The 23,670-nt window shown below is 39.6% G+C and overlaps 3 protein-coding genes across 5 annotated transcripts in view; all 3 read left to right on the forward strand.

The window, feature by feature from the left end:
- LOC146625394 (collagen alpha-1(XV) chain-like) overlaps positions 1 to 9,662 on the forward strand; it is a 65,578-nt gene extending 55,916 nt beyond the window's left edge. For both annotated transcript variants that reach the window (XM_085362793.1, XM_085362794.1), the window contains exons 18-44: positions 155 to 289; positions 631 to 690; positions 788 to 823; positions 1,024 to 1,068; positions 1,389 to 1,451; positions 1,834 to 1,869; positions 1,970 to 2,053; positions 2,141 to 2,206; positions 2,391 to 2,453; positions 2,565 to 2,654; positions 2,752 to 2,787; positions 2,888 to 2,941; positions 3,275 to 3,331; positions 3,494 to 3,553; positions 3,645 to 3,686; positions 4,353 to 4,380; positions 4,531 to 4,599; positions 4,779 to 4,804; positions 5,919 to 6,008; positions 6,088 to 6,241; positions 6,372 to 6,454; positions 6,566 to 6,694; positions 7,523 to 7,570; positions 7,670 to 7,732; positions 7,837 to 8,034; positions 8,138 to 8,253; positions 8,340 to 9,662. In XM_085362793.1, the coding sequence (XP_085218919.1) occupies positions 155 to 289; positions 631 to 690; positions 788 to 823; positions 1,024 to 1,068; positions 1,389 to 1,451; positions 1,834 to 1,869; positions 1,970 to 2,053; positions 2,141 to 2,206; positions 2,391 to 2,453; positions 2,565 to 2,654; positions 2,752 to 2,787; positions 2,888 to 2,941; positions 3,275 to 3,331; positions 3,494 to 3,553; positions 3,645 to 3,686; positions 4,353 to 4,380; positions 4,531 to 4,599; positions 4,779 to 4,804; positions 5,919 to 6,008; positions 6,088 to 6,241; positions 6,372 to 6,454; positions 6,566 to 6,694; positions 7,523 to 7,570; positions 7,670 to 7,732; positions 7,837 to 8,034; positions 8,138 to 8,253; positions 8,340 to 8,541 (2,133 nt within the window). In that variant the 3' untranslated portion in view covers positions 8,542 to 9,662. The remainder of the gene's footprint in view (positions 1 to 154; positions 290 to 630; positions 691 to 787; positions 824 to 1,023; positions 1,069 to 1,388; positions 1,452 to 1,833; positions 1,870 to 1,969; positions 2,054 to 2,140; positions 2,207 to 2,390; positions 2,454 to 2,564; positions 2,655 to 2,751; positions 2,788 to 2,887; positions 2,942 to 3,274; positions 3,332 to 3,493; positions 3,554 to 3,644; positions 3,687 to 4,352; positions 4,381 to 4,530; positions 4,600 to 4,778; positions 4,805 to 5,918; positions 6,009 to 6,087; positions 6,242 to 6,371; positions 6,455 to 6,565; positions 6,695 to 7,522; positions 7,571 to 7,669; positions 7,733 to 7,836; positions 8,035 to 8,137; positions 8,254 to 8,339) is intronic.
- Positions 9,663 to 11,545: 1,883 nt separating this feature from the next.
- Positions 11,546 to 13,026, forward strand: LOC146625395 (apolipoprotein D-like). Its single transcript, XM_085362036.1, has 5 exons — positions 11,546 to 11,638; positions 11,721 to 11,825; positions 12,040 to 12,161; positions 12,315 to 12,403; positions 12,509 to 13,026. The coding sequence occupies exons 1-5, from the start codon at positions 11,624 to 11,626 to the stop codon at positions 12,748 to 12,750; spliced, it is 573 nt and encodes a 190-aa protein (XP_085218162.1). The 5' UTR covers positions 11,546 to 11,623; the 3' UTR covers positions 12,751 to 13,026.
- A 620-nt stretch (positions 13,027 to 13,646) lies between these two features.
- Positions 13,647 to 22,835, forward strand: ggh (gamma-glutamyl hydrolase (conjugase, folylpolygammaglutamyl hydrolase)). 2 transcript variants are annotated; one of them, XM_085362795.1, is made up of 9 exons: positions 13,647 to 13,850; positions 14,050 to 14,158; positions 14,300 to 14,350; positions 18,545 to 18,629; positions 19,529 to 19,667; positions 20,057 to 20,160; positions 20,270 to 20,360; positions 20,460 to 20,594; positions 20,696 to 22,835. In XM_085362795.1, exons 1-9 carry the CDS (start codon positions 13,760 to 13,762, stop codon positions 20,812 to 20,814), a joined length of 924 nt encoding a protein of 307 aa, XP_085218921.1. In that variant the 5' UTR covers positions 13,647 to 13,759; the 3' UTR covers positions 20,815 to 22,835. The 2 variants fall into 2 exon arrangements, with proteins under 2 accessions (XP_085218921.1, XP_085218922.1); XM_085362796.1 differs by lacking the exon at positions 14,300 to 14,350.
- The last annotated feature ends 835 nt before the right edge of the window (positions 22,836 to 23,670 follow it).

A 23,670-nucleotide genomic window follows, 5' to 3' on the forward strand; every position in this document is an offset into this window, starting at 1 on the left:
TTATCGATATTGGCAATCATAATTCTGCTCACTTTTTCTGCTTGCATTGAGGCAAATGGTTTCTTGTGCTATGTTAAAGCAACTCCTTACCTGCTAAAATATTTTTTTACTTTTAAAAGTAAAAAAAAAACAAAAAACATTTTGTCTCTTTCAGGGAGATCAGGGCCCACCAGGATTCCCAGGTCTACCAGGAGCAGATGGTCCAGAAGGGCATCCTGGTCCTAGGGGTCTGCCTGGTCCTCCTGGCCCCCCAGGGCCTCCAGGAAGAAACTTCATCCCAGACTTTGAGGTATAGTGTGTTTCACTACTAAATGTATGGGGATAATATATCTAATGTTTTGTCATTTTTATCATTAGAAAATCATAAAGAATAATATGCAACTTTAGCTGATATGAGTATTGATTTGTTTGTAGAACTAGAGCATGATGACAAAGAACGTATAATAACTATGCATTGTTTAACCCAATCTCCCTGTAAAGACAGAAACAGTGCAAATGAATTGTCCGTGAATGCTGCAGCGTGTGTGTTATAACAAAAGTTTTGATCATTAACTGTGCATAAATTTGATGTGAGCCCTCGTTTCCAACAAACATGTTGGCTCATTGCTAGATGCCTTTGCACTTTTTTAGGACATGGAAGGATCGGGGCTAGAGGCCGCTTCAGCAGCGACATTACCCAGAGGTCCACAGGTACAAATGTGGCACGATTTTAGTGTATTATCATTTTTGCATTTCACGAACGGCTGCTGTTATTACCCGAGGTTTGATTTTGGTTTGATTTTCACAGGGACCTCCAGGACTCCCAGGACTTCCAGGACCCAAGGTAAAATATTTGTGTGTGGGTCCATGTAAATGGCTCTCCCTGAAAAATGTTCTCAGGTTAAGTTGGATGGGTGAACATTTAAAATCTAAGGCCTTGGATGGCATTCAGTGATGCATACAATAAATTGCTGTTTTTGCTAAATGCAATTTGTTTTTTTAAATCTAGATTTCTTTATTTTGTCTCCTTCATCCTTTTCATAGGGTCAAGATGGTTTTGTTGGTGTTCCAGGAAAGCCAGGACAAAAGGTTAGTCTGCTGAAGATATTAAATCAGACAAGCTTCTTGAAAGTCTGCTTGCTTTAGGTCCATAAATGACCATTAAGTAAAAGGCCTTGTGGTGAGAGGAGATGTTGGCTTTAGGCTGCATGGTGCTCTAGAAAGTAAAGATTCTGTCATCTTACAGGTTCACAGCCAACTTTTGGATTTGGATTGGAACATTATAATCAATATCATTGATTTGGTTATTTATCAGTTTTTCAGAAAGAATTCCTCAGTTTTAAGAAGACAGAAATCAAGTCACCTTTTTACATCATAATGATGCTTATTTTTCTTCATTCCTTCTGCAGGGAGAGCAGGGTGTTCCCGGGGACCCAGGCATTCCTGGTACAGATGGACTGACTGGGGCAGAGGTCAGTGATCTAAATAATTCTGACACATTTTAATAGTGTGCCCTTTTTTTAAAGACTGATGCTTAAATAAATGATGTTCAGTCAAGCTGTAAATTATTTCAGTCTGCACTAGTTTGCATGCATCAGTGACAACAGATGTAACTCAAAAACAGCATAAAAAGCCGTAGCTTGGGTGGGGTTGGGTTGCAAAGTAGATTGCAGATGCAGCAGCAACTGGAGAGTAAGGTTAACCAACTTACAAAATGCAACAGTTATATATGTGTCTTTTGTTTATGTTTTTTAAATGATTTTACACATACTACATTTTTACTAGTCGGAGAGAACAGACACATATTTAAGTGGCACTAAGAACTACAGCTAATGTTTAATCCTGTGTCTGTAGGGACCAAAGGGGGACAAAGGTGACCAAGGACAAAAGGTGAAACCATCAACAAGTTGCTAGACAGATACTGCATACATGCACTGCTATGTGCTGAAAGGTAAAAATGTCAACTATTTTATTATTTTTTTTATTCCAGGGAGAGCCAGGACAGGATGGGCGTAGTTTGCCTGGGCCCCCAGGACCACCTGGACCACCAGGAACCATCATCAACCTTCAGGATGTAAGTAGTGATACTTTTGGTGACTCTACTATTTAAACATTAGTGATTCTCTGTCTTACTGTTAAAACTCCTTTTCTCTGTCTTCAGCTCTTATTGAATGACACAGATGGTGCCTTTAACTTCTCAGGGATTTTTGAAGCTCAGGGACCCGCTGTGAGTACCTGACCAAAATTCACTGAGTGTAGACCAAATGCATTCTTTCTAATAGCAACCAGAGGGCGACTCTTCTGGTTACAAAAAGTCTACTGGAATACCATCCCACTGCTGTTGCTCTTTGATTTATTTCATTATATAGATTATCAATTATTCAATTGTGAAATCTCATAATTATTTGCAGGGACCAAAGGGTCCAAAGGGTGACATGGGATTGCCAGGTTTGCAAGGACCGCCTGGACTTAAAGTAAGTGGGATGTACATACAACATGATTTGTTTTCTGTATGGACACTATAATGAAAACTATCAGGAAGTTGCTTTTTTTTTTTTTTTAAATGTACTTGTGTGTACACACAGGGTGAAAAGGGTGAGCCAGGATTTGTCATCTCAGCAGATGGATCCATGATGTCAGGCCTGCCTGGGCCAGTGGGACCCAAAGGATTCAAGGTTATATTGCACTTTTTAGACCTAACTCCCTGATAAAGTTTTCTGTGTATGTGTATGAAGAGTGCAGGATGGTACATAAATATAGCTTTGTTTGCAGGGAGAGAACGGTGTACCAGGGCCCCCTGGAATTCAAGTAAGTGATTGCAGAAAACTAAAGTAAATGCTAATGAATGCTGGTTTTATTTCCACTGATATAGATCATCAGGTGCATCACTTTTTCTAATTCCCAACAGGGGCCCATAGGACCAGCGGGACACAAGGGAGAATTTGGGCTCCCTGGAAGACCAGTAAGCACCATGGACTCTCCAAACACTGTCTAATTAAGAGTAGATTAACATATTTCTGTGCATTGATTCACAAATTAGAAGATTAAGATGAACTAAAACAGTGCATATTTGACATGATTAGCTTTCTCCAAACTAATTTTCTCAGTTCATGTATTGAAACTCCTGTTTGATTTGGTTTTATGTTAAATTTGATCACACACTGACTTGTTCAGCAAACTATCCAACTATCCATCTCCCAAATTTCCCTGCGGGAATTGTTGAAGTTAAAATCTATGTAACTTTCTTTTCTAAAAACTTAATTGCTTTTTGGATAACAACTCTCCGTCTCTGTAGGGTCGCCCAGGCCTCATGGGACCCAAAGGAGAGAAAGGGGACTCTCGAGGCCTGCCAGTGAGTCACGCTTTACGGTTTCTATGTATGAATATTGTGCACCTGGTTTTGATCATAATCTTCAAATGAAGCATAGGTTGCTTTGATTTCCTTGTGCCAGTTTGGCAAAGAGTTTCATTTCAGTTTTTTCAGTTTTGTCTTTTTTTCTTTTACTCTTCATAGGGACCTCCTGGCCCTCCCGGCCCACCGGGGCGCCCAGGAATATTCAACTGCCCCAAAGGAGTAAACACTTTTAATTTTTTACACAGTTCTTGTCAATTGTCACTTTAAATTATGTGTTTTATTTGCTCACTGTTTCCTTTTCTTCCTAAAGACAGTGTTCCCTATACCCCCCAGACCACACTGCAAAACACCCGTAGGTTTCTGACCGTACAGCTGCACTGTATACTAATAAAGCATAATAAATCGACAGCTTTAGTGCAGCCTGTGTTAAAGAGCTTTATGTAAAATCCCACTGGTAAATTTATATTTGTATTGTGGAATATTGATTTCGCACAGTCTGTCTGCTTATCTGCAGTGCATACTTGATTTTTCTCTGACACAGGCTGCATAAAAGTCAGCATGTAAATGAATTATCCATCGGACTTTAGAGTGTATGCTGAGCCGACTCTGAAGTGCATCTTGATCAAACCTCATGTGCACAAAAGTACAAAACTTTTTTTGTGGGCTACCACGCCATTTTTTTTCCTCTCTTAACACCGTCCTCTGCTTTTCCTTCTGTGTACCGATAACACGCATGTTTTTCATTGTAACACCTTTTATCACTCAAAACATTTTAACAGCTGCTCCAAAATATCCCTGCATGATGCATTTCAAGTCTGTAAAGATGAAGGCTAAGTGCAGGAAACAAAAGGAGGTAGTTATAAAGTCGCACCTGTAGAAAATCTGCATGTGTTTGCAGTTGCTGATCAAGTGTAGTGTTAACATGCAAAACGGGGGTATCAGTACTATAATGTATTGTAAACTGACAAGGAATTGTGTCACTGCCTGTTGTTAATCTGCATTTTTTCTGTTATTTCAGCTTAATTCAAATGGAACCATTGCAGCTGGTAGGTTTGGTCACCTTATCTGTTTCCTGTAAATTAAACATCAACTAATTATGGAAATAGTTTGCCAGAGACTGCCTTTACACTCAAAATACTTTTAATAAACATACCCAAAGTTGCAGCGTATTTACAGTACATTTTGTTGTCTCAAAGGTAACTGTCAGATAGGAATAAAAGGGGAGAAGGGAGAGAGGGGACTTCCAGGGATACCGGCTCCACCAAGTGAGTTAAAAATGTCTTCCTTAGTATTAAAATAAAAACACTAAATATATTAAGAATTATCAGAGAGAAAAATCAATCTTAATATAAAGGAGGCTTAAAAAGGGTAATTTATGTAGCTTTTTAACCCGCTGTGATTCAAGAATAAAAGTGTTGTTTGTTTGTTTTTGTTTCTCCTCTAGTGTCATATAATCAAAGAGGAGGCTGGGTAAGTTTTATAAGGGAAAAACAAAGGTTGCTCTTTTCTCTTTTTTTGTTATGGAATGTGTGCTTGAATTTTAACCACAAATTGTATTTAAAAGGTGAATATAGCCATTTGTTTTGTGGATTTATGATCAGGTTGTAAGAATATGTCTAAAATATTCTGAAAGCTAAGTCGGGTGAAGACATAAAAGAAAATATTAGTGGTAAACCAGTTGGAGACAGTTTAGCTGGAAATATATAGGCAGATACTTTATAGCACCTTCATTCAAATATTCTAAGGAAATGTAGAGTTCATACCGGATGACAAAAAGAAAGAAAGAAAAAATCCCACAAATCATCATCATGGATTTTGAACATTTTTTAACTACTGAATGACAAAAATGGCTCAAAAGTATTTTTAACAATTAAAATTTGCCCCAGTTGTAGCTTTACTGCTTGTTACAAGTGGAAAAAAGTGGTTATCAGTTATCAATGAATGATTTGAGACTTATGTCATGTAAAGAAAGAGAATTCAGTGCCAAATTATTAGTTAATTTTAGCAAACTTTATTAACAACGTTCAACCACATGTGCTGACTGTATGACAGCAAAGGCAGCTGCTAATAAGTACTTAGTAACATTCAATACTAGAATTTCACTCACTTGAATTGGACCACAAACTTGTTGGACAGGTTGTTAATACAATTCAGCAGACCTTTTAAATCATTTTAAATACTCATATAAAGAAATACTCCAAAACATACCAACAGGAGTTCTGGCATTTGAAGCCTAGCAGGGAGCTGGTGGCTACAGCCATGTTTGTCAACTTCTGCCTGTCAGTGAAGTCAACCACACTCCAGATAGAATTAAACTTTAATAGAAATTTAACAAGTTGTGAAAACAGTTTCAGCCCATGTAGAGTTGTTGGGGAAAGTTGGCTGCGTAAACTGCAACCATGTTTTGTACCAGACTTGATTTCTGCTCTAAAGTTGGTGTTTTTACATGGGAGTCTTTATAGATTGACTTACTTTTCGAAGTCTTTAAGTAGACATTTAAAGGACTGTAGTTTTTGGCACTTAATCGTTTTTCAGTCAGCAGTTGATTACTGTGTGATGGTTTTGCCTGTGTATGCACTAATAGGTGATGAATGGTGACCAGGGAATCAAAGGGGAAAAGGGAGAGGCGGGGTTCCCGGGGATTTCAGGTATCCCTGGAAGATCAGGACCCGTGGTAAGTTTTATGCATCATGGTATATTTTTGAAAGAATAAACCTTAAAGTGTTAGTAATTCTGTCCTTTATATATTTTAGGGGCCCAAAGGAGAATCAGTGGTCGGTCCCCCTGGCCCCCCTGGGCCGCCAGGGCCTCCTGGTATACCAGGCTATGGCAAGCCTGGTCTTGTTGGACCTCCTGGGCCACCAGGACCTCCAGGGCCCTCTGGGTCATCCTTGAGATATGGTTCAGGTAAAACTCATTTAACTGCAAATATAATAAATATAATCGTCTGAAGGATGTATAGTTACTGTAACTAATGAAATAAAAGAATCACTTGCTATATTCTACATGGAAGATACTGAGATCTTTGTTATTGCAGGTCTGACCATTGCTGGCCCCCCAGGCCCTCCTGGACCTCCTGGACCACCTGGACCTGCTAGTCCTTCAAGTAACACAGCGTCTGTAAGTCAGTTTATCTGTGGCTGAGCTATATATTAATATGACACCAGACCCGTGATTCTCCTAACTGATTTTTTTCTGCGCATTTTGTACTTTTCCACATTTGCTTCTCAGCTGAAAACATTTTCGACTCGTGAGAGTATGATGCAGCAAACAGTGAAAGATGCAGAGGGCACTCTGGCATTTGTTACAACGACAGGAAGTCTCTTCCTTAAAGTTTCCCAGGGATGGAAAGAGATCCAGGTACTAATTTACAATGGTGCTTTATCAGTTTGGTAAAATCGGTTTACAGAAATACTTTCATGTTCATATTAGTACACTGGTCACAGAACAAACTGCTCTCCATCATGATCATGAATAACACATCTCACCTGCTCAACGTCACCCTAATGAGGCAGCAGAGCTCATTCTCACTCATACTGATTTAACCCTTCTCCCATAACGCTTCAGGAAATCCTTTCTACCTTTCTATGTGAAACTGTACAGTAACTCTTCTTTCTGTGACAGGTGAACACACCTGTCAGACATAAACTTCCACACACATATTTCTGTATTATACCCGCTCTTGCAGCAGAAGGTTATTTTCTTTGGGTTTTTTTTAATCACTGTTGTATATGTGAACTTTTTGGCTAAACTCACACTATAAGATTCTCTCTCTGCCCCTGTGCCACTTCAACTACACTGTTTATTTTTTTTAGATTTCTTTGTCCTGCTGCTGTAAGACAATAATTACCTTTGTAGGATCAATAACATCTTTCTCGCTCTCTCTCTAAATAGCTAAGGTCAATGCACTGGAACATGTGATTTAACTGCAGAAAGTTCAGAATAAGACGCACTTGATCCTTTTAGTCTGATATTTGGACTTGTATAGATGCTGGAAACAGTTTTTTGAGGTCCAAGTTTTTTTTTTCCATTAAACTAATAAATGATTAATGAGCTGCAAACAGGAAAAAAAACAGAAAATATTACTGAATCAAATCATTATTATTGATTTAAGAGCAACGTGAACTCAAATACATAAACTTTTGGTATATATTTTCCTAACTTTATACTTCTGTTTTGTTCACACAGCTTGGCAGCCTGATCTACCTCGCCAATAACATTATCCCACAAGATGAGGTACTTATTGCATAACCTGTCAATATAAAAAAATGCCTTTGTGGAATTTGGTGTTAGAGTATTCATCTCTCTAACATTGATTTTCAATGATTCATTTAGCCTCGAGCCTCACATCATGTAAGAGGAGACACCATACAAAGAATACACTCTGTTAAAGGCAGGGTGAGTGCTTAATTATCATCGAAGCCCTTGTGAAGAGATTTGTTTTTAGTTGTCTCTTGAACAACCTTGGATTAACACTGATCTGTTCCGTCTTCTCCCTGAAGCTCAACCTGGTGGCGTTGAACCAGCCTCACTCAGGGGACATGATGGGGCTTGACATGGCTGACCGGATGTGCTTCGAGCAGGCCAAGGCGATGGGTTTGGCTCCCAACTACCGTGCCTTCATTTCATCCCACAGACAAGACCTGGTTCACGTTGTCTATCCAGGTTTCCGGCAGACTCTGCCAGTTACCAACCTCAGAGTGAGTGCTGCTTTTTACTGTCAAACAACCACTAGCATCAAAATTTCATCATGTCCGAAGCATATGTTTTTAAATGTATCGAACCCGCTATGTCTGACCACAGGGAGACATGATGTTTAGGAATTGGCGCTCAATTTTCACTGGCAATGGGGGGCCGATCAATACCAGGATACCCATCTACTCCTTTGATGGCCGGGATGTCTTAGCTGACCCCTTCTGGTTTGTACACTTCATTTACTGAATTTGTTTCTTGGAGTCTGTTCATCTGTCTACAGCAGTGATATTTTCTGTTCTCTTTGCATTAGGCCTCAGAAGAGTGTTTGGCACGGCTCTACCAGCCAGGGGCTCCGCGCAACAGACAAGCACTGCGAGACATGGCGAGCAGACCATGTATCCGTCATGGGCCAGTCATCAAGCCTGACCTCAGGTCTGCTCATGGGTCAGGAGACTCGAAGCTGTTCCAACGAGTACATTGTCCTGTGCATTGAGACCCACAAAAACCCGTAAACCACCCTGTCCCTGAATACCACTCATGCAAGGAAACCCATCCGAGCCTCCACTGAAGTTAAAACCTCTGGAAAAAGATCTGAGCACCCCTCTTGGAAAAACAATGTCGCTTTCTGCACATCTTTGGTTCTACGTGTAGCATTTTGTGTTCTTTTCCGACTCCACTTTCACACTTACAACATGAATGTTACTAATTCTGACACCTTTCCCTCTACTGGCATCACACAAAGGGTTTGAGGCAGTAACAAACTGCTGACATCAGCAAGGTATCTCCTGGGAAGGTAAGCTAATATTAGGTTGTTGCTACACTCTGGAGCTGAAACTAGTTTGTGAACTGCTTAGCAAAGAAATGAATAGAAACAACCCTTTGTGTTGTAAAGCAATCCAAAAGATTTCCAACTTGGCATATACAATACTGTAAAACCCAGGACAGATGCTAACATGGGCTGCTAATCTTTTTAGCATCCTTAATAGTCTAACATCTCAAATGCAATGTGCTAAGGATTTAGTCATGTTAAAATGATACACGCAGCACCCAGATTTTTGTTTTGTTTTTTCAAGAAAGGTGGTAACAAGACACATCTGTGTTATGTTATGCGAACCATACATAAAGTAACACTCATGGGTTTTCCCCTCACTTGTGCAGGCGTGTTGAGGATGAGAGAGGTCCTTTTTTTTTTCGTAGTTCTTCAGGAGACTGGAAGTAAAGGCTGAGGTTGGCTGCAGGAACCTGCAACTGCCCTGAAGCGTGGCAGTCCAAAGACTTTTCCAATGGAAGTGTAAAAGGCAACTTACATATTTTTTTCTATGTTTACAGGTTGTCTTGAAAGGTTTTAAACCAATTCAGGAAAAAAAAAAGTTCTATTAAGACCAGAACTCTTCACAAACAACACGTCCCTCGGACAACCAGTGTTGCCACCAAAGTAACTTTTGATGCACTGTACTTCATTTTTTATATTTTCTAGTTCAATATTTTCATTCTTTAAAACGTGTTTGTCTTGTAGCTTTTTCATCTTATCAGCTCTTTCTCTTAAGGGTATTTAATTTAAATTCAATGATTTATTTATACTGTCACAGCACATAACAAGAAATCAGATGGTTAAATTTAAGAATGTAATTTATCATGTGTTGTTTGTCAAATGACTGTTTCTTCTAACTTTTTGCCTGTTTTCTTTCTTTTTTTATTTTCATATGTTGTCTTTTCATTGTTTTTTTTTTTTCTCAAGTTTGGAGAATTCTGGAGAACATTAGCGACATCAAAAATAATTTCCATCCACTGTAAAAGTGCCATTAAAACAAATCATTCAGTTTTATGTTGGAAAGAAACCCTAGAAACTGTCTAAGGTCAAAGTGAAAGCATGTGTTTTGTATAGATATTGGTGCTTTATGTTGAATAAAGACTTTTCATAACTTGTGTTTCTTTCATTCTTATTTTAGAAAAAAAATAAATCCTGTGGTTATTTAATCTGCTTCAAGATTTTGATTTTATAGCACAAAGACTTTATGCATTGGTTCAGTTGTATCACTGCTGTCAACCTGCCAATTAAGAAAGATGTGTTTGCTAATTCAAGTCAGTGCATGATGCTGTTAATATTAGAGCGTGACCAATACAGGATTTTTTAGACCATATCTGATATTTGATTTTAGAAATCAGATATATTGAATTTATATTTTTAAGACACATGAAAGATAAGCAAATTTGAAAATTATTATGTGTAGTTATGTATTTATTGTTTACGATGTTTCCAACATCGTAAACAATAAGGTGCTTGTGGCGTTGCAAATGCTCTGTTTTACTTTGCTGAGTGCCTTGTGGTGGATAAACCATGCATCCTCAACAATCATAATATGACTGAAGGGTGTTTCTCTCATCTCTTCTCAGCTTTCTTGCCTTTTTAATTTCCGTTTATTTATTTGATTTGTTATAGATGTTAACCATCATATGTTGGCAAATAGCTAGCGTCAATTCTAATATATTAACCTTCCTGATGTAAATCGCGCTTTATTATTGGCCATCTGGAAATATCATAACATGTATTTTAGTCATAAGAAATTGAAGTTTCCAGTCCTTTTCAAGGTAATATTTTAAAGTTGTCAACTCACACCTACCCCAGACTGTTCACTGGGGAAAACCTTTAGTTAGCAAGACAAAGGGTTATAAGTATAATGACCCCTGCCTGCTGCCTATTGCTGAGGGGAACTCAAGATGGAACAGAGTTCAGCCCCTGTCTATGGCACTGGTTCCAAAGTTCTCAGAAATGCATTGATATTAGCCTGACTATATCTAGGTAATCTCTGAGGATCTCTGTTCTGATCAGTTTGGAAACTGTGGTGGAGAGCAGGTGATTAGAAGTGCTATCCATCATGAGGTGTCCTACTAGCCTTGTCACCACTTACTGGATGGAACATGAGGCCCCTTCCAGGGCAGACTGATTCACTTATTTTGCCACAGGGACAGATTTTAAAGGGCTTTTTTTTTTTTACAGCACCTTGCAGTTTGTGGTGCAATAACATAGGGATTTCTCAACTTGGCTGGTGGTATAAATAAAGTATGTAGTATCTTACACTAAACACAGATATTGAATCAGTTATGTACAGCAGCAGTTCAGGCACATAAACAAACAGTAGAAAACAGATGACGCACAGAGGAAGAGGTGCTTCTGCACCCGTGACATTGTGCATGACTTTCAAAATCAAGCTTTCATGCACTTCACTTTTTAACACAGCTAATTTGAAGTCCTGATGGATGTTTTGCTTCTTGTATGATTATTGAATAAAATAATCTTGAGTTTAGAAGAAATGTTAATTTGCTGCAGCCCTACCACTTCAGTAGTAATAGTTATGCTATAAGTACCTTTGCTGCACTGAATGTCATTCTGAGTTCGCGTTGCACTGGAGGTTAAAGGCTTTGCAAACACAATCTAAATATGGTTCTTCAAACAAAGGTTACAAAGATCTGGCACGGAAGGAAAAGCTAACCAAATAGCCAAACCCCTTTGCCTTCACATAATAGAGCAGTAGTTGTGGGGTAATAGAGTTTGCTCTTATTTTTACTTTGACAGCTTTTGCAAGTTTTTTGGACATGAAGGCATTCAAGGTGCTGTGACACTAATACACTTTTATTTTTGTGTAAGTTTAGCGTAAGTGGGCTTAATCAGTTGCTTTAACTTTATTTAAAGGTTCTGTTTGCGCTTCTCCTGACTGCAGCAACAATTGACGGGCAGTCTTTTCATGTTGGCAAGTGTCCGAAGCCATCTGTTCAAGAAGACTTCAACGTTACAAAGGTATAATATTGAATTATTAGTGCTATTAATGACTACATTCTGCTGAACTTTGATTTCTAACCTTAAACTGTGTGCAGGGTGTTCAGCTCTATTAGGCCTCGCTTTATTTTATGTTTTAGGTTAATTGGGGGTAGTTGTTTTAATGAAGGAAAACACTGTTACTGGTGGACTCCGTGTGGTCATAAAATAAGAAGAAAATTTCTTCTGTCTTTAGTATATGGGTACCTGGTACGAAATTGAGAAGCTTCCAGCTGTGTTTGAAAGAGGAACATGCAACCAAGCTACATACAGTCTTCAGTCCGATGGAACAGTCAAAGTTCACAATGCGGAGCTCCTGTAAGGTTTCAGCTGTTCTTCTGCTTTGCAAAAAATTATTATTTTTGGCCAAAAATGTGCCTATCTAATGTATCTAGGTGAAACTACTACCCTACCCTGCAAAGGAATAAATATTGATTGGTGTCACCCCATGTGCTCTTGTCTAAATTACAGGTCTGATGGGACGGTAAACTCGATTGAGGGAGTTGCCAAAGTTAAAGAACCATCTCAACCTGCTGTTCTAAGTGTCAACTTCTTTAAAGGTACTTTTTTGAACACAGCTTGTATATTTTAATGAAATAAAATATAAATACAAAGTACTTTCAATGGTACTTTTTTTAAAATATACAATCTGTGTCTATATCCAGGTGTTGCAGATGGTCCCTACTGGGTGCTCTCCACAGATTACCAGTCCTATTCTTTGGTGTACTCTTGTTCTGACTTCTTTGGAGTTTTTAACATTGACTTTGCCTGGATCCTGGCTCGCACTCGTACGCTGACTGAGGATGCCATCAAACAGTTACATGAGAAGTTGACTGCTGCGGGTGTCAATGTAAATCGCCTTGAAGTCTCCAACCAGACTGCTTGTGATGTTATGGTTATGACCTGACCTTATCTGACCTCTAAAAATTGAACTAAAAAACTACAAAGTGCTGATTACCTGTTTGAGCTGTAATAATAATAATAATAATAATAATAATGGATTGCATTTATATAGCGCTTTTTGGGGCCCTCAAAGCGCTTTACAATTCCACTATTCATTCACTCTCACATTCATACACTGGTGGAGGCAAGCTACAGTTGTAGCCACAGCTGCCCTAGGACTATGATATAAATGTGTTGATAAAATTACAGAATATGATAAATAAAATGCAAACACTTAATAGAAGCTAAGTTACTCTTCGATGCATGACTCTTTTGTTGCATTCTGGCGAAGTTTGTTCACTTTTTCCACCTTTTCAGTATTAGCTTATTGTGTAAAGGTGTTTAATTTGACTAAAAATAGAATATCATCCATCTAACAGCATGAATACAACTTTAAATGCTGTCAAACTGGGATGCAGTTAAATATGTTTATTCACTTAGATTTTTACTTTTAGTTTATAGTGGCAAAATTATGACTGGCCAGAATGAATCCTATTTGCCGCTGAAGGCTGTCAGAGAAAGCAAAACAAAGGCACACACACACACACACACACACACACACACACACACACACACACACACACGTATATGTGTGTGTGTGTGTATATATATATATATATATATATATATATATATATATATATATATATATATATATATATATATATATATGAAACATGTTTTTGGCGTAATTTAGTGCTTGAGCACTGGAGGAAGTAATCATTTATTTATTTATTCGGTGGGTTATTATTAACAGATAGTTCCAGGCGGGAGGGGTGCTTTGAAGAAGACAATCCGGTTTTTACGTAGCTGTATGCGTATAAAAAGTGGGCGGTACCGCTTTAAGTAGCTACCAATGACTGCGGTAGCTACGCGCGGCTCGTTGATAAGTATATGTCGAAGACTTTTTCTGGCATAAAAACTGTTTAATAGCATTTCTTTTACCCGAGAAGACCTTTTTCAAAACTAGAAACATGTGCTTGCTCTTGCTGTGCGTCTTTCTTTCCAGTTTGCCATTTTATTTATCAGCCCAGACTGATAGACAAAACGAAAAACCCATAATAGGTAAGTTAAGGCGTTATTAAAACGATATTTACTACAACTGTTATCTAAGCTAACTTGCAGCTTTACACTTGGGAAGCATCGGGCGACAGTTACACTAAACCTGCCGTAACACAGTAAACTTTTTGCTGTTTTTGTATCACTATGGAAAATGCCAGCATTATAACAGAAGGACATGTGCGCTGTGTTTTTGTTCCAACAGGTGTACTGGCACAGGACGTTTATTTACCCCAACCTAGCCAAACAGCTTACATAGCTGCCTCCTATGTGAAGTTCCTGGAGTCAGCAGGAGCTAGAGTTGTACCTGTCATGTGAGCTGTTATCATCTGCCGACATTACCTCTGCATGTTATTATCTGACTGCATACTTTGTCACACTTTTATAAGAGGAGGTGTTGCGTAATGGCGTGTGTCTAACCCAGTGTGTTTGCATTGAACTTATTGCTTCTGCAGGATAAACCAGACACTGGAAGACTATAAGACACTGTTCAACTCAATCAATGGGTCAGTACATATACAGTTAGACAGTTGGAGCCCTGTTTGGTGGATTTAGGGCTTTTCACAAACAATAAAAGGTGTGATTGGATCTATACTGGATGAGTAACTACAGAGGGATAAAGATGCTGAGTCATTGCATGAAAATATGGGAAAGCCTTATTCAAGCTAGGTTAAGAAGACAGGTTGCGATCAGTGAGCAGCAGTGTCCTCTGTTGATACATGGTTTATAGATGTTGGCACTAACAAAAAGACAATACGCTGAGCTGAGAACCAACGAACCATTTTGATTAGGAGTTTGCTGTAAGGGTACAAGGGCTAACGTCAATTGAAGGCAGGTGATCTGCTATAGTGAGCCCTAAAGGGAAGAGCTGAAAGAAGAAGAGTTTACCATAAGTTGATGGTGATTAATTGCTAGGTATGTGAGTTATATATCAATAATTATAGATTAAATAAATATATTTTTTTCAGTCCTTATCCATCTAAGATGGCGCTGGAGTGACGGCAGCCTTTCCAAGTAGCTCTGCAACACCGCACCTTTTTTGTTAACTTTAACTTTTTTAGACTAGGCTTTTCAAACTTTTTTTCACCTTCCTCTACTTATACCTCTTAGATATAGCGATACAAGATGGATAATGCACTTTTTAAAACTTCTGGAACCAGTTCCTTCATCTATTCGAGAGCGGAGCTGCTGGCACTAAAAACAAAGGGACAGACCGGCATGCGACACAACATCCCGGCCGAGCTAAAGAGGAGCTACAGAGGCTGCAAAGCTGGAGCGAGGAGAGCGGATCACCGGAGGCGATTCAAACCATCAATCCCGACAGTGATCATGGGCAACGTGAACTCGTTACAGAATAAGATTGATGAACTGTGCGCTCTGAACAACCACAGACTATACCGTGAGTGCAGCTTGTTTATCTTCACGGAGACGTGGCTAACCGAGCTAACGCCGCAGGCTAACGTAGACCTATGCGGTTTCACATCCGTGAGAGCCGATAGGGACACGCAGGCCAGCGGAAAAAGCAGAGGTCGGGGACTCATTGTCTACGTTAACAACAGATACTGTAACCCTGGACACGTCTCCGTTAAAGTTTCGGTATGCCGTCCGGACCTGGAGCTGCTAGCTGTTAGCTTGCGGCCATATTATCTACCTGGGAGTTAAGTCATGTGATCTGTGTGTGTGTTTACATCCCTCCGAGGGCCGACACAACAGCTGCCTGTGAGAAAATACACACAGTCACAGCAAGACTTCAGACACAAAACCCCGAGGCTTTCATTATTATATCTGGAGACTTTAACCATGCCACACTGGACTCTACTCTGGCTGCTTTTCACCAGTTTGTGAATTGTCCCACAAGGAGCAACAGGACAATTGACCTACTGTATGCTAATGTGAGAGATGCATACAGAGCCACCCCCCTCCCCCCACTAGGGAAGTCAGACCACAACCTGGTTTACCTACAGCCACAATACACACCCCTCGTCCAAAGGCAGCCGGTCACAACGCGCTCCATCCGGAGATGGACCCCAGAAAAGGAGGATGCTCTGAGGGACTGTTATGACAACACAGACTGGGATGTGCTCCTGAGCCCACATGGTGAGGACATAGAGGGGGCGACACACTGTCTTACAGACTACCTCAACTTTTGTGTGGACACGGTCGCCCCTGCTAAGACGGTACGGTGTTATCCTAATAACAAACCGTGGGTAACACAGGAAGTCAAAGCTGTCCTCAACATGAAGAAGAAGGCTTTCAGGAGCAAAGTGAAGGAGGAGATGAAGGCAGCACAGCGGGAGGTGAAACGCTGCCTGAGGGAAGCAAAGGACACCTACAGGAGGAAGGTGGAGCAGAAGTTGGAGAGGAACAACATGAGGGAGGTCTGGAATGGTGTGAAAACCATCACAGGCCACAACACCAAGAAAAGCACAGTGGGGGGGACTGTGGAGAAGGCAAACGAACTTAACAACTTCTTCAACAGGTTTGACCAGCCCACAACCCCCCCACCCTCACCTTCACTACAGAGTCCAATCCCCACTCTCCTACCTCCCTCGCTTCCCCCCCTTCCTGACACCATGACACCCCCCTCCTCCAATCCCTCTCTCAGCAGCAAGACATCTCCCCCCCTCCCCTCCTCCCAAACATCTCCCAGTGTCACAGTGGATCAGGTCAGGAGACAACTGAGGAAGCTTCGCCCCAGAAAGGCAGCAGGCCCAGACAAGGTGTGTCCTAGGATGCTAAAGGCGTGTGCTGCTGAACTTGGGGAGCCGCTACAACGAGTCTTCAACCTCAGTCTGCGACTGGGGAGAGTGCCCGCCCTATGGAAGACGTCCTGCATCGTCCCGGTCCCCAAAAAGAACCGGCCCAATGAGCTGAATGACTTCCGACCGGTGGCACTGACGTCACATCTTATGAAGACTCTAGAGCGGCTCTTCCTCAACCTCCTCCGACCACAGGTACAACATGCCCAGGACCCACTACAGTTTGCATACAAGGCGGGTGTCGGAGTGGAGGATGCCATCCTGTACCTCCTACACAGAGCCCACTCACACCTGGATGAGGGAAAAGGCACGGTCAGGATCCTGTTTCTTGACTTTTCCAGTGCCTTTAATACCATCCGGCCCTGTATGCTTCAAGAAAAACTGAACAGGATGGAGGTGGACCCCTGCCTGGTGGCTTGGATCTCCGACTACCTCACCGACAGACCACAGTACGTCAGGCTGAAGGACATCACGTCTGACACAGTGGTCAGCAGCACAGGAGCACCACAGGGAACTGTGCTGTCCCCTCTTCTCTTCACCCTGTACACCTCTGACTTCTGCTACAACTCTGAATTATGCCACATTCAGAAGTTTGCAGACGACACAGCCATCATGGGGTGTATCTGGGATGATCAGGAAGAGGAGTACAGAAGTCTGGTGAGGAACTTTGTCGCATGGAGTCACACAAACCACCTGCAACTCAACACCTCAAAGACTAAGGAACTGGTTGTGGACTTCGGGAGGTCTAGAGCAGGTCCACTGCCGGTTCAGATAGAGGGGGAGGAGGTGGAGGTGGTCAACAAGTACAAGTACCTCGGGCTGTGGGTGGACAATAAACTGGACTGGTCATGCAACACAGAGCACCTGTATAAAAAAGCCCAAAGCCGACTGTACTTCCTCAGGAGGCTGAGGTCTTTTAACATCTGCAGGAAGCTCCTGAGGATGTTTTACCAGTCGGTGGTTGCTGGAGTACTTTTCTATGCTGTGGTGTGCTGGGGGAGCAGCACAGCAAAGAAGGACTCATCCAGGCTGGAGAAACTGATCAGGAGGGCTAGCTCTGTGGTCGGCATGAAGCTGGACACTCTGGTGACAGTGGCAGAGAAAAGGACATTAAAGAAACTGATGGACATTATGGACAATGCCAGACATCCTCTGCACACGGCCATAAACAACCAGAAGAGTCTGTTCAGTGACAGGTTGCTTCTCCCAAAGACAAGAACTAACAGACTTAAAAACTCCTTTGTCCCACACGCCATCAGACTGTTTAACTCCTCCCTGGAGGGGAGAGGGAGGGGAAACAGGAGGACAAAGGAGGGAACAACTAAGCTGTAGTGCCTCTTCACCTCACTGTGCAATACCTTTTGTGCAATACTTTTGTAAATAGTCAACGGTGCAATAGACTCAATACTTGAAATGTGCAATTCACTTGTATTTTTATTTTTATTCCTATTTATTCTATTTATCCCCTTCGTATATTTTATTTATATTGTCTCTGTATTTATATATATATGTGTGTGTGTGTATGTATGTATGTATGTATGTATGTATGTATGTATGTATGTATGTATGTATATATATATATATGTATATATATATATATATATATATATATATATATATATATATATATATATATATAAAAAAATATTCTGTAACTTCTGTCGGTGCTGTGCTTTTTTGGAAATCGAATTTCCCAGAGGAACCCACCCGAGGGATTAATAAAGTTCTATCTAATCATTCATTTAGATAGATGCATTTTTAATACATTGTTGTTAGTATTACTAGTATTTTTTAATTGATCAGCACTGCCTGCATAATTGGTGCATCCACGTAGAAATATCTCATTTAAAACCGCAACATATCAGATTTTATGGTATATTTATCTTATTTCATGTTTCTCATTTTCTTCTTTAATTTTGACTCAGTTTTCTTTGTTTACAGGATCCTTTACCCAGGCGGCGGTGTCAGCATCGTCTCATCTGGTTATGAAAGGGCTGCTAAAATCTTTTATGAGCTCGCTATTGAGGTAAAGGTTGAAAATACTTTTATCTGTTTAATGATGCTCATTATGATGTATATTAATAAGGGTGGATCTGACAGCCGGTTGTTGGTGTTGCTGCTATAGCATCATATTATGTTGTTTGGAAGACTAAAATAATGATGGCTGGAGCTAGGCGGTGTGTTGGTTTGTTCAACGCTAAACTGGTCAACTGACAAATACCCGCTCTGGATTTTAAATTGTATATTATTATAAGTTACGTAAATATTAAGATACTGTTTTTGCATCTGACTGAAAATCCGTAACATGCAGTCCGTTAAGGATTAAGAACAGATTATTGTTTTGGCTGTATGGTTTTATTTTTATTTACACATGGTCATACAAAGACATTTAGGAATGAGCACTGCAAACGTACATGAAGACTTACTCAGGCAAGACACTATTAATAAAAATAATAATTAAAATTTTTTTATCATGACACACTGCTAGAATCTGTGCAGATTCTGCTTGAATCTAATGAACAGTTCCTTGGTGTGATGCCATTGCTTTGTAGCTCAGGATTGTAAATGATAAATCATGGAAGTATGATGAAGTGACAAATCCCACGTAAACTAATAAAGACTAAACCAAAATCAAAAGTAAAGGTGAAAATATTTAAATTAATTAACTTTAGTTAAGTTTAAAAAGAAAAGAAAAAGCTTTGTGTTGGAAACACCAATATCTGTATAGCTGATCTGTGAGAAAGCCTGAAATTTAACTTCTCCTACGTGCGGCCTTTTCACCCAAACTGCAGAGTTGCTACATCATAAAAATGTGATTGATCAGTCTCCGTGACAGCCCTGGATCAACACTGATTATCATGTTTTAGGGCAACACCAACACTGTCATTACAAAGTGTCATAACAAAGAGTGTGAATTATTTTCAGGCAAACAAGCGTGGCGACTATTTTCCTGTGTGGGGTACTTGTCTCGGGTTTGAACAGCTGATGTATTTAACAAGCAAAAATACAATACTGGCATATACCAATACGAGCGGCGCGGCATTGCCTCTGAACTTCACTAATGGTATGTTTTGTGTGACTAAACATTTTTCATTTTGCTTCTCACTTGTGAAATGGTAGTAACCTGTTTTTCTTGGGGTGTTTTTTGCAGCATTGCAGGTATAGTATAAACTGTGAAAGGAAGAGATTTATTTTCTTAACATGAATGAAACTAGATTTTAAAACAGTTTTTCAGTGAATAAATTAAATATTATAGGTGACTGAAATAGTAAAGACTTTAAAAATCCATCTTTGTGTTTTAAACTTGATCAGTTTTCATGTCAAGCCTGTACCAACCACACTTTATCTGAGGATCATATCTTTAGATGAACTACCTTATACAGCTAATGAGAGAGTGCTTATTTGTTTGTAAAATTGCTGATTAATCATTAAGGTATGCTCCCTTCCCAAAAGCTGAAGACAGCAGGATGTTTAAAGGCTTCCCTGCTCAGCTCATGAAAGATCTAGCCTCTGAGCCACTGACGGTTAACTCTCACAAATGGAGCTTGGGAATGTTGGTATGTCATTCATTTCTATCGTCTGAGATTAGACTGAGTCAACAGCTTGATGAAAAGCGGCAGTTGCTTGAATGCAGTCTAACTAACCTGTCATGTCTATTGCTTTCAGACTTACAATACAAATGAGGAACTGAAGAAGTTTTACAAAGTTCTCTCTGTAAACACAGATGGAAATGTAGAGTTTGTGTCAACAGTGGAAGGTACTGAGTGTCTAATTCAGCATTATGTTACTAGGTTTTTAGCAAAATAGGACACTTTTTTTTAAATATTCTTTTTCTTTTTTCTGTACCTCTTGGCAGCATATGACTATCCTATTTACGGGACACAGTGGCATCCAGAGAAAAATGCTTTTGAATGGACACGGCCTTCTATTCCCCATTCCCCGTCGGCAGTCAAGACCACCTTCTATATGGCCGAATTCTTTGTCAATGAGGGTAGGAAAGCATCATTTTTGCTTCCTTGTAGACTGGTCAGTAGCTGAAAATGCCAAGTGACTTGTGATGTGTAAATTTGGTATTGTTTTCTCTCGCCACAGCCAGGAAGAACTTTCACAAATTTGAAACTGAGGAGGGGGAGAGCAAAGCGCTGATATACAACTACAATCCTGTTTACACTGGGACTAAAAGTGCCTTTGAGCAAATATATTTCTTCTGATGAATTTTAGCAAAGTGCCACTCCTATTCAGCAGCTAATTCGCTGCTTCAATCATGACTTGAAAATATTTACACATAATTTAACTTGTTTGATTTTGTATTTGTGGTACTGTGCATCTGTGTAAACTACAGCTGAATTGAAATGGAAAGATTTATGCAGGCAACATAAATATTGGTATAGTGCAGGATTTAAATGGATGTTGTGCTTTGTGGATGTTGTAGCTTGGTTTACAGTTGTGTTGCTGTATTTTATTACACTGTCAGGCTCAGGGCTCAGTTCCCCTCAAAATAGTGAAGAGTTAGCTCGTGAGTTGAGTTGAAAGTACTTAGATGTGATCTAATAAGATATCAACTGTAAATTATTTGACAGGTTAACCTAGCTTCTAGGTTGGAGCTGAAGTGCCTCAAGGACACGTTTTATTTAATGATCAGCAGGTGGCCAAAATAAATCAGATTTTATAAATGTTTCTTATAAATTAGAACAAACAAAGCAGGACATGCTTTAGGGGGTGGCTAACTTCTGCTGAATACCTCCTCAATATATTAGTCTACTGTTTCCTCTGATTTTCAGGCGTGCCAAGTCTGGTTCCCAAAAACCAAGATGGCAAACTAACAAGCTTAAGCCTTCAAAATTATAGTCCACAAACCAATGATCACTGTCCAGTGTTTATCCAGTCTGATGTCACTGGCCATTTCTGGGTGACCGTGCTTCTTCAGTTTCCAAAACAAAAAAGCACTTAAGCAGCACTAACAGATGGAAATGGTCCAAATTCTTGGGCTACTATTAAAGTATTATGTAAACTATGGGAGACCATGGCAGTATACTAGTGACTAAAACAAGGTTTTTGCCACAGCACCCTCTCTGACAGATTTCACAACCTGCGATGAACCAATTATGGATGCACTGAATGACTACTCAGTCATGTCTCCAGGTGTTTATGTCTGCAACAGAGCAAGTCTTAACCATCCAGATGTAATGTCTACTACCTCATGACTAACTTGAGAGCTACTGTTAGCATAATGTAAACACGTTAGTACAGGCAAAATATAGACTGAGGGTTATTTTAAATAAAATAACTCAACTTCCCTCATTGGCAGAGATAAACTTCAGCCATCAGAACAACTAAGATGACCCCATGCACAACAGCACAAAGGTCAGTCATTAACATACTGTTCCACAGTTTGGACTAGCCCCTACAAAAAATACCTGATCCTAATCTTAATGTCCCTTTGACATCTTAGCACTGCTGTTATTCTTTTGTGAAGTGTCCAAATGTTTGGGATAGTGCACAGGAATGGTGCCAGTAAGAATTTGCAGAGGTCTAGGCTTGTTGCTGTTACATCATCACTCAACAAGAGGATATTATGTTTTTAGTTCTGCACTTCTCAAGTTGCCATAAACCCTAATATAGCTTAAAAATCCACAAAAAGGTCACAAAAAATGTCACAAGATGCAACAATCAAAAAATAAAATAAAAACAAAGTCTGATAAAATATCAGTTTTTATTCTAACATTTACCTTCATGCCACAGTCTGCCATTAATGTCCTTCTATGCTTTGGATAACAAAGTTGAGCATCTGGGGAAAAAAGTCCTCAACAGCCATCAACAAAAATTTTGTTGTCATTGGCAACAAATAAAGTCCACTTTCAACTTAATTCAAGGACAGCAACAGGAGAACAGAAATGAATAGTCAAATGTAACTTCCAAAATGCTTTATGCACAAATAACACTCAGGTAATAGTTTTTTCTTTTCTTTCTTTCTTTCTTTTTTTTGTTTTATGTTTTTTAGAATAAAATGATATTTGAATAACATTTACACATCAAGCTGACGAGACTGGGATCTCAATCACAATACTACTGGAAATGTAACTTATGCAATCCAGTAAGGAACATTCAAGATGTCAAAAATTACCATGTTGACTCAGCTATCAGGGATAGTGCTGCAAATTACCTCATAACATGCACTGAAGCGTAACACAAGTGGCCATTCAAAAAACAAAACAATAAATAAATAAATAAATAAAAGATGTTAAATTAAAATTGTGCCTCAAGGAGTCATTATTTTGGGTGATATGCCAAAATGATTTTTCTCTCTTATGTAAATGCATAATTTTTCAGGATGCAGGGTCCCTTTGGCTTCTTATGACACTTGCTCAGTGTATTTGCTGATGTACACTTTTCACTTTCACTATTGCACTTTCCATCATTTTCTTCACCTACCATTCACATACTTATTATAAGCAACTGTGCATGCAGATTATGTACATTTTTAGCTTTGTCATGGTGTCAGTGGGTATATTTTCTGAAATGATTTGTCTGTTTAAAAAAGAAAAAGCCAATTTGCTGCAACTAGTTCAATTTCAAGCTGTAAGTAGAAAACAATTAATATTCACAAGGCATTAAGGGGAATACGCTTACTATGAGTTTTATCTGAAGATTGATACTACTCACATATCTGTTAAATATGAAACGACAGCTAGCTTAAGGTTCATGTAGCGTAAAGATTTGAAGCAGAGAAATATGTACAGCTAGCCTGTTTCTATCAAAAAGGGTTAAAAATGAATATACTAACATCTCTGGTGACTCTAGGAAGTCCTTGCTCCTGGCCAGGATACAGTCCACACTGCCATAACCTACCATAGTGTACATCATAGATTAGCTAACAGGGGCTGACCCAGAAACAGGCAGGCTGGTGGATAGTGGTTTCCCAGAGTGCCCAGTCTTTGCGCTAGGCTTAGCTAAGTAGATACTTGTAGCTTCATATTTAACAATCAGAAGTGGTATCAATCTTGCCAACATGTTAAACTATTCCCTAAAAATCCACTTTAGAGATGCAACCTCACAGCTGGATGTTT

The sequence above is a fragment of the Diplotaxodon limnothrissa genome, linkage group LG9 (assembly GCF_057381915.1).
Source record: "Diplotaxodon limnothrissa isolate DT_005_m linkage group LG9, D_limnothrissa_male_GT1.1, whole genome shotgun sequence".
Classification (NCBI taxonomy): domain Eukaryota; kingdom Metazoa; phylum Chordata; class Actinopteri; order Cichliformes; family Cichlidae; genus Diplotaxodon; species Diplotaxodon limnothrissa.

Bases quoted from the DNA above. Each gene is read 5' to 3' on its own strand.
- ggh (XM_085362795.1), top strand. From the start codon at position 13,760: ATGTGCTTGCTCTTGCTGTGCGTCTTTCTTTCCAGTTTGCCATTTTAT. The intron at 20,161-20,269 runs GTATGTCATTCA...TATTGCTTTCAG, and splicing joins AATGGAGCTTGGGAATGTTG to ACTTACAATACAAATGAGGA. The intron at 20,595-20,695 runs GTAGGAAAGCAT...CTCTCGCCACAG, and splicing joins CGAATTCTTTGTCAATGAGG to CCAGGAAGAACTTTCACAAA.
- LOC146625395 (XM_085362036.1), top strand. The intron at 12,162-12,314 runs GTAAGGTTTCAG...TCTAAATTACAG, and splicing joins GTTCACAATGCGGAGCTCCT to GTCTGATGGGACGGTAAACT. The intron at 12,404-12,508 runs GTACTTTTTTGA...GTCTATATCCAG, and splicing joins AAGTGTCAACTTCTTTAAAG to GTGTTGCAGATGGTCCCTAC.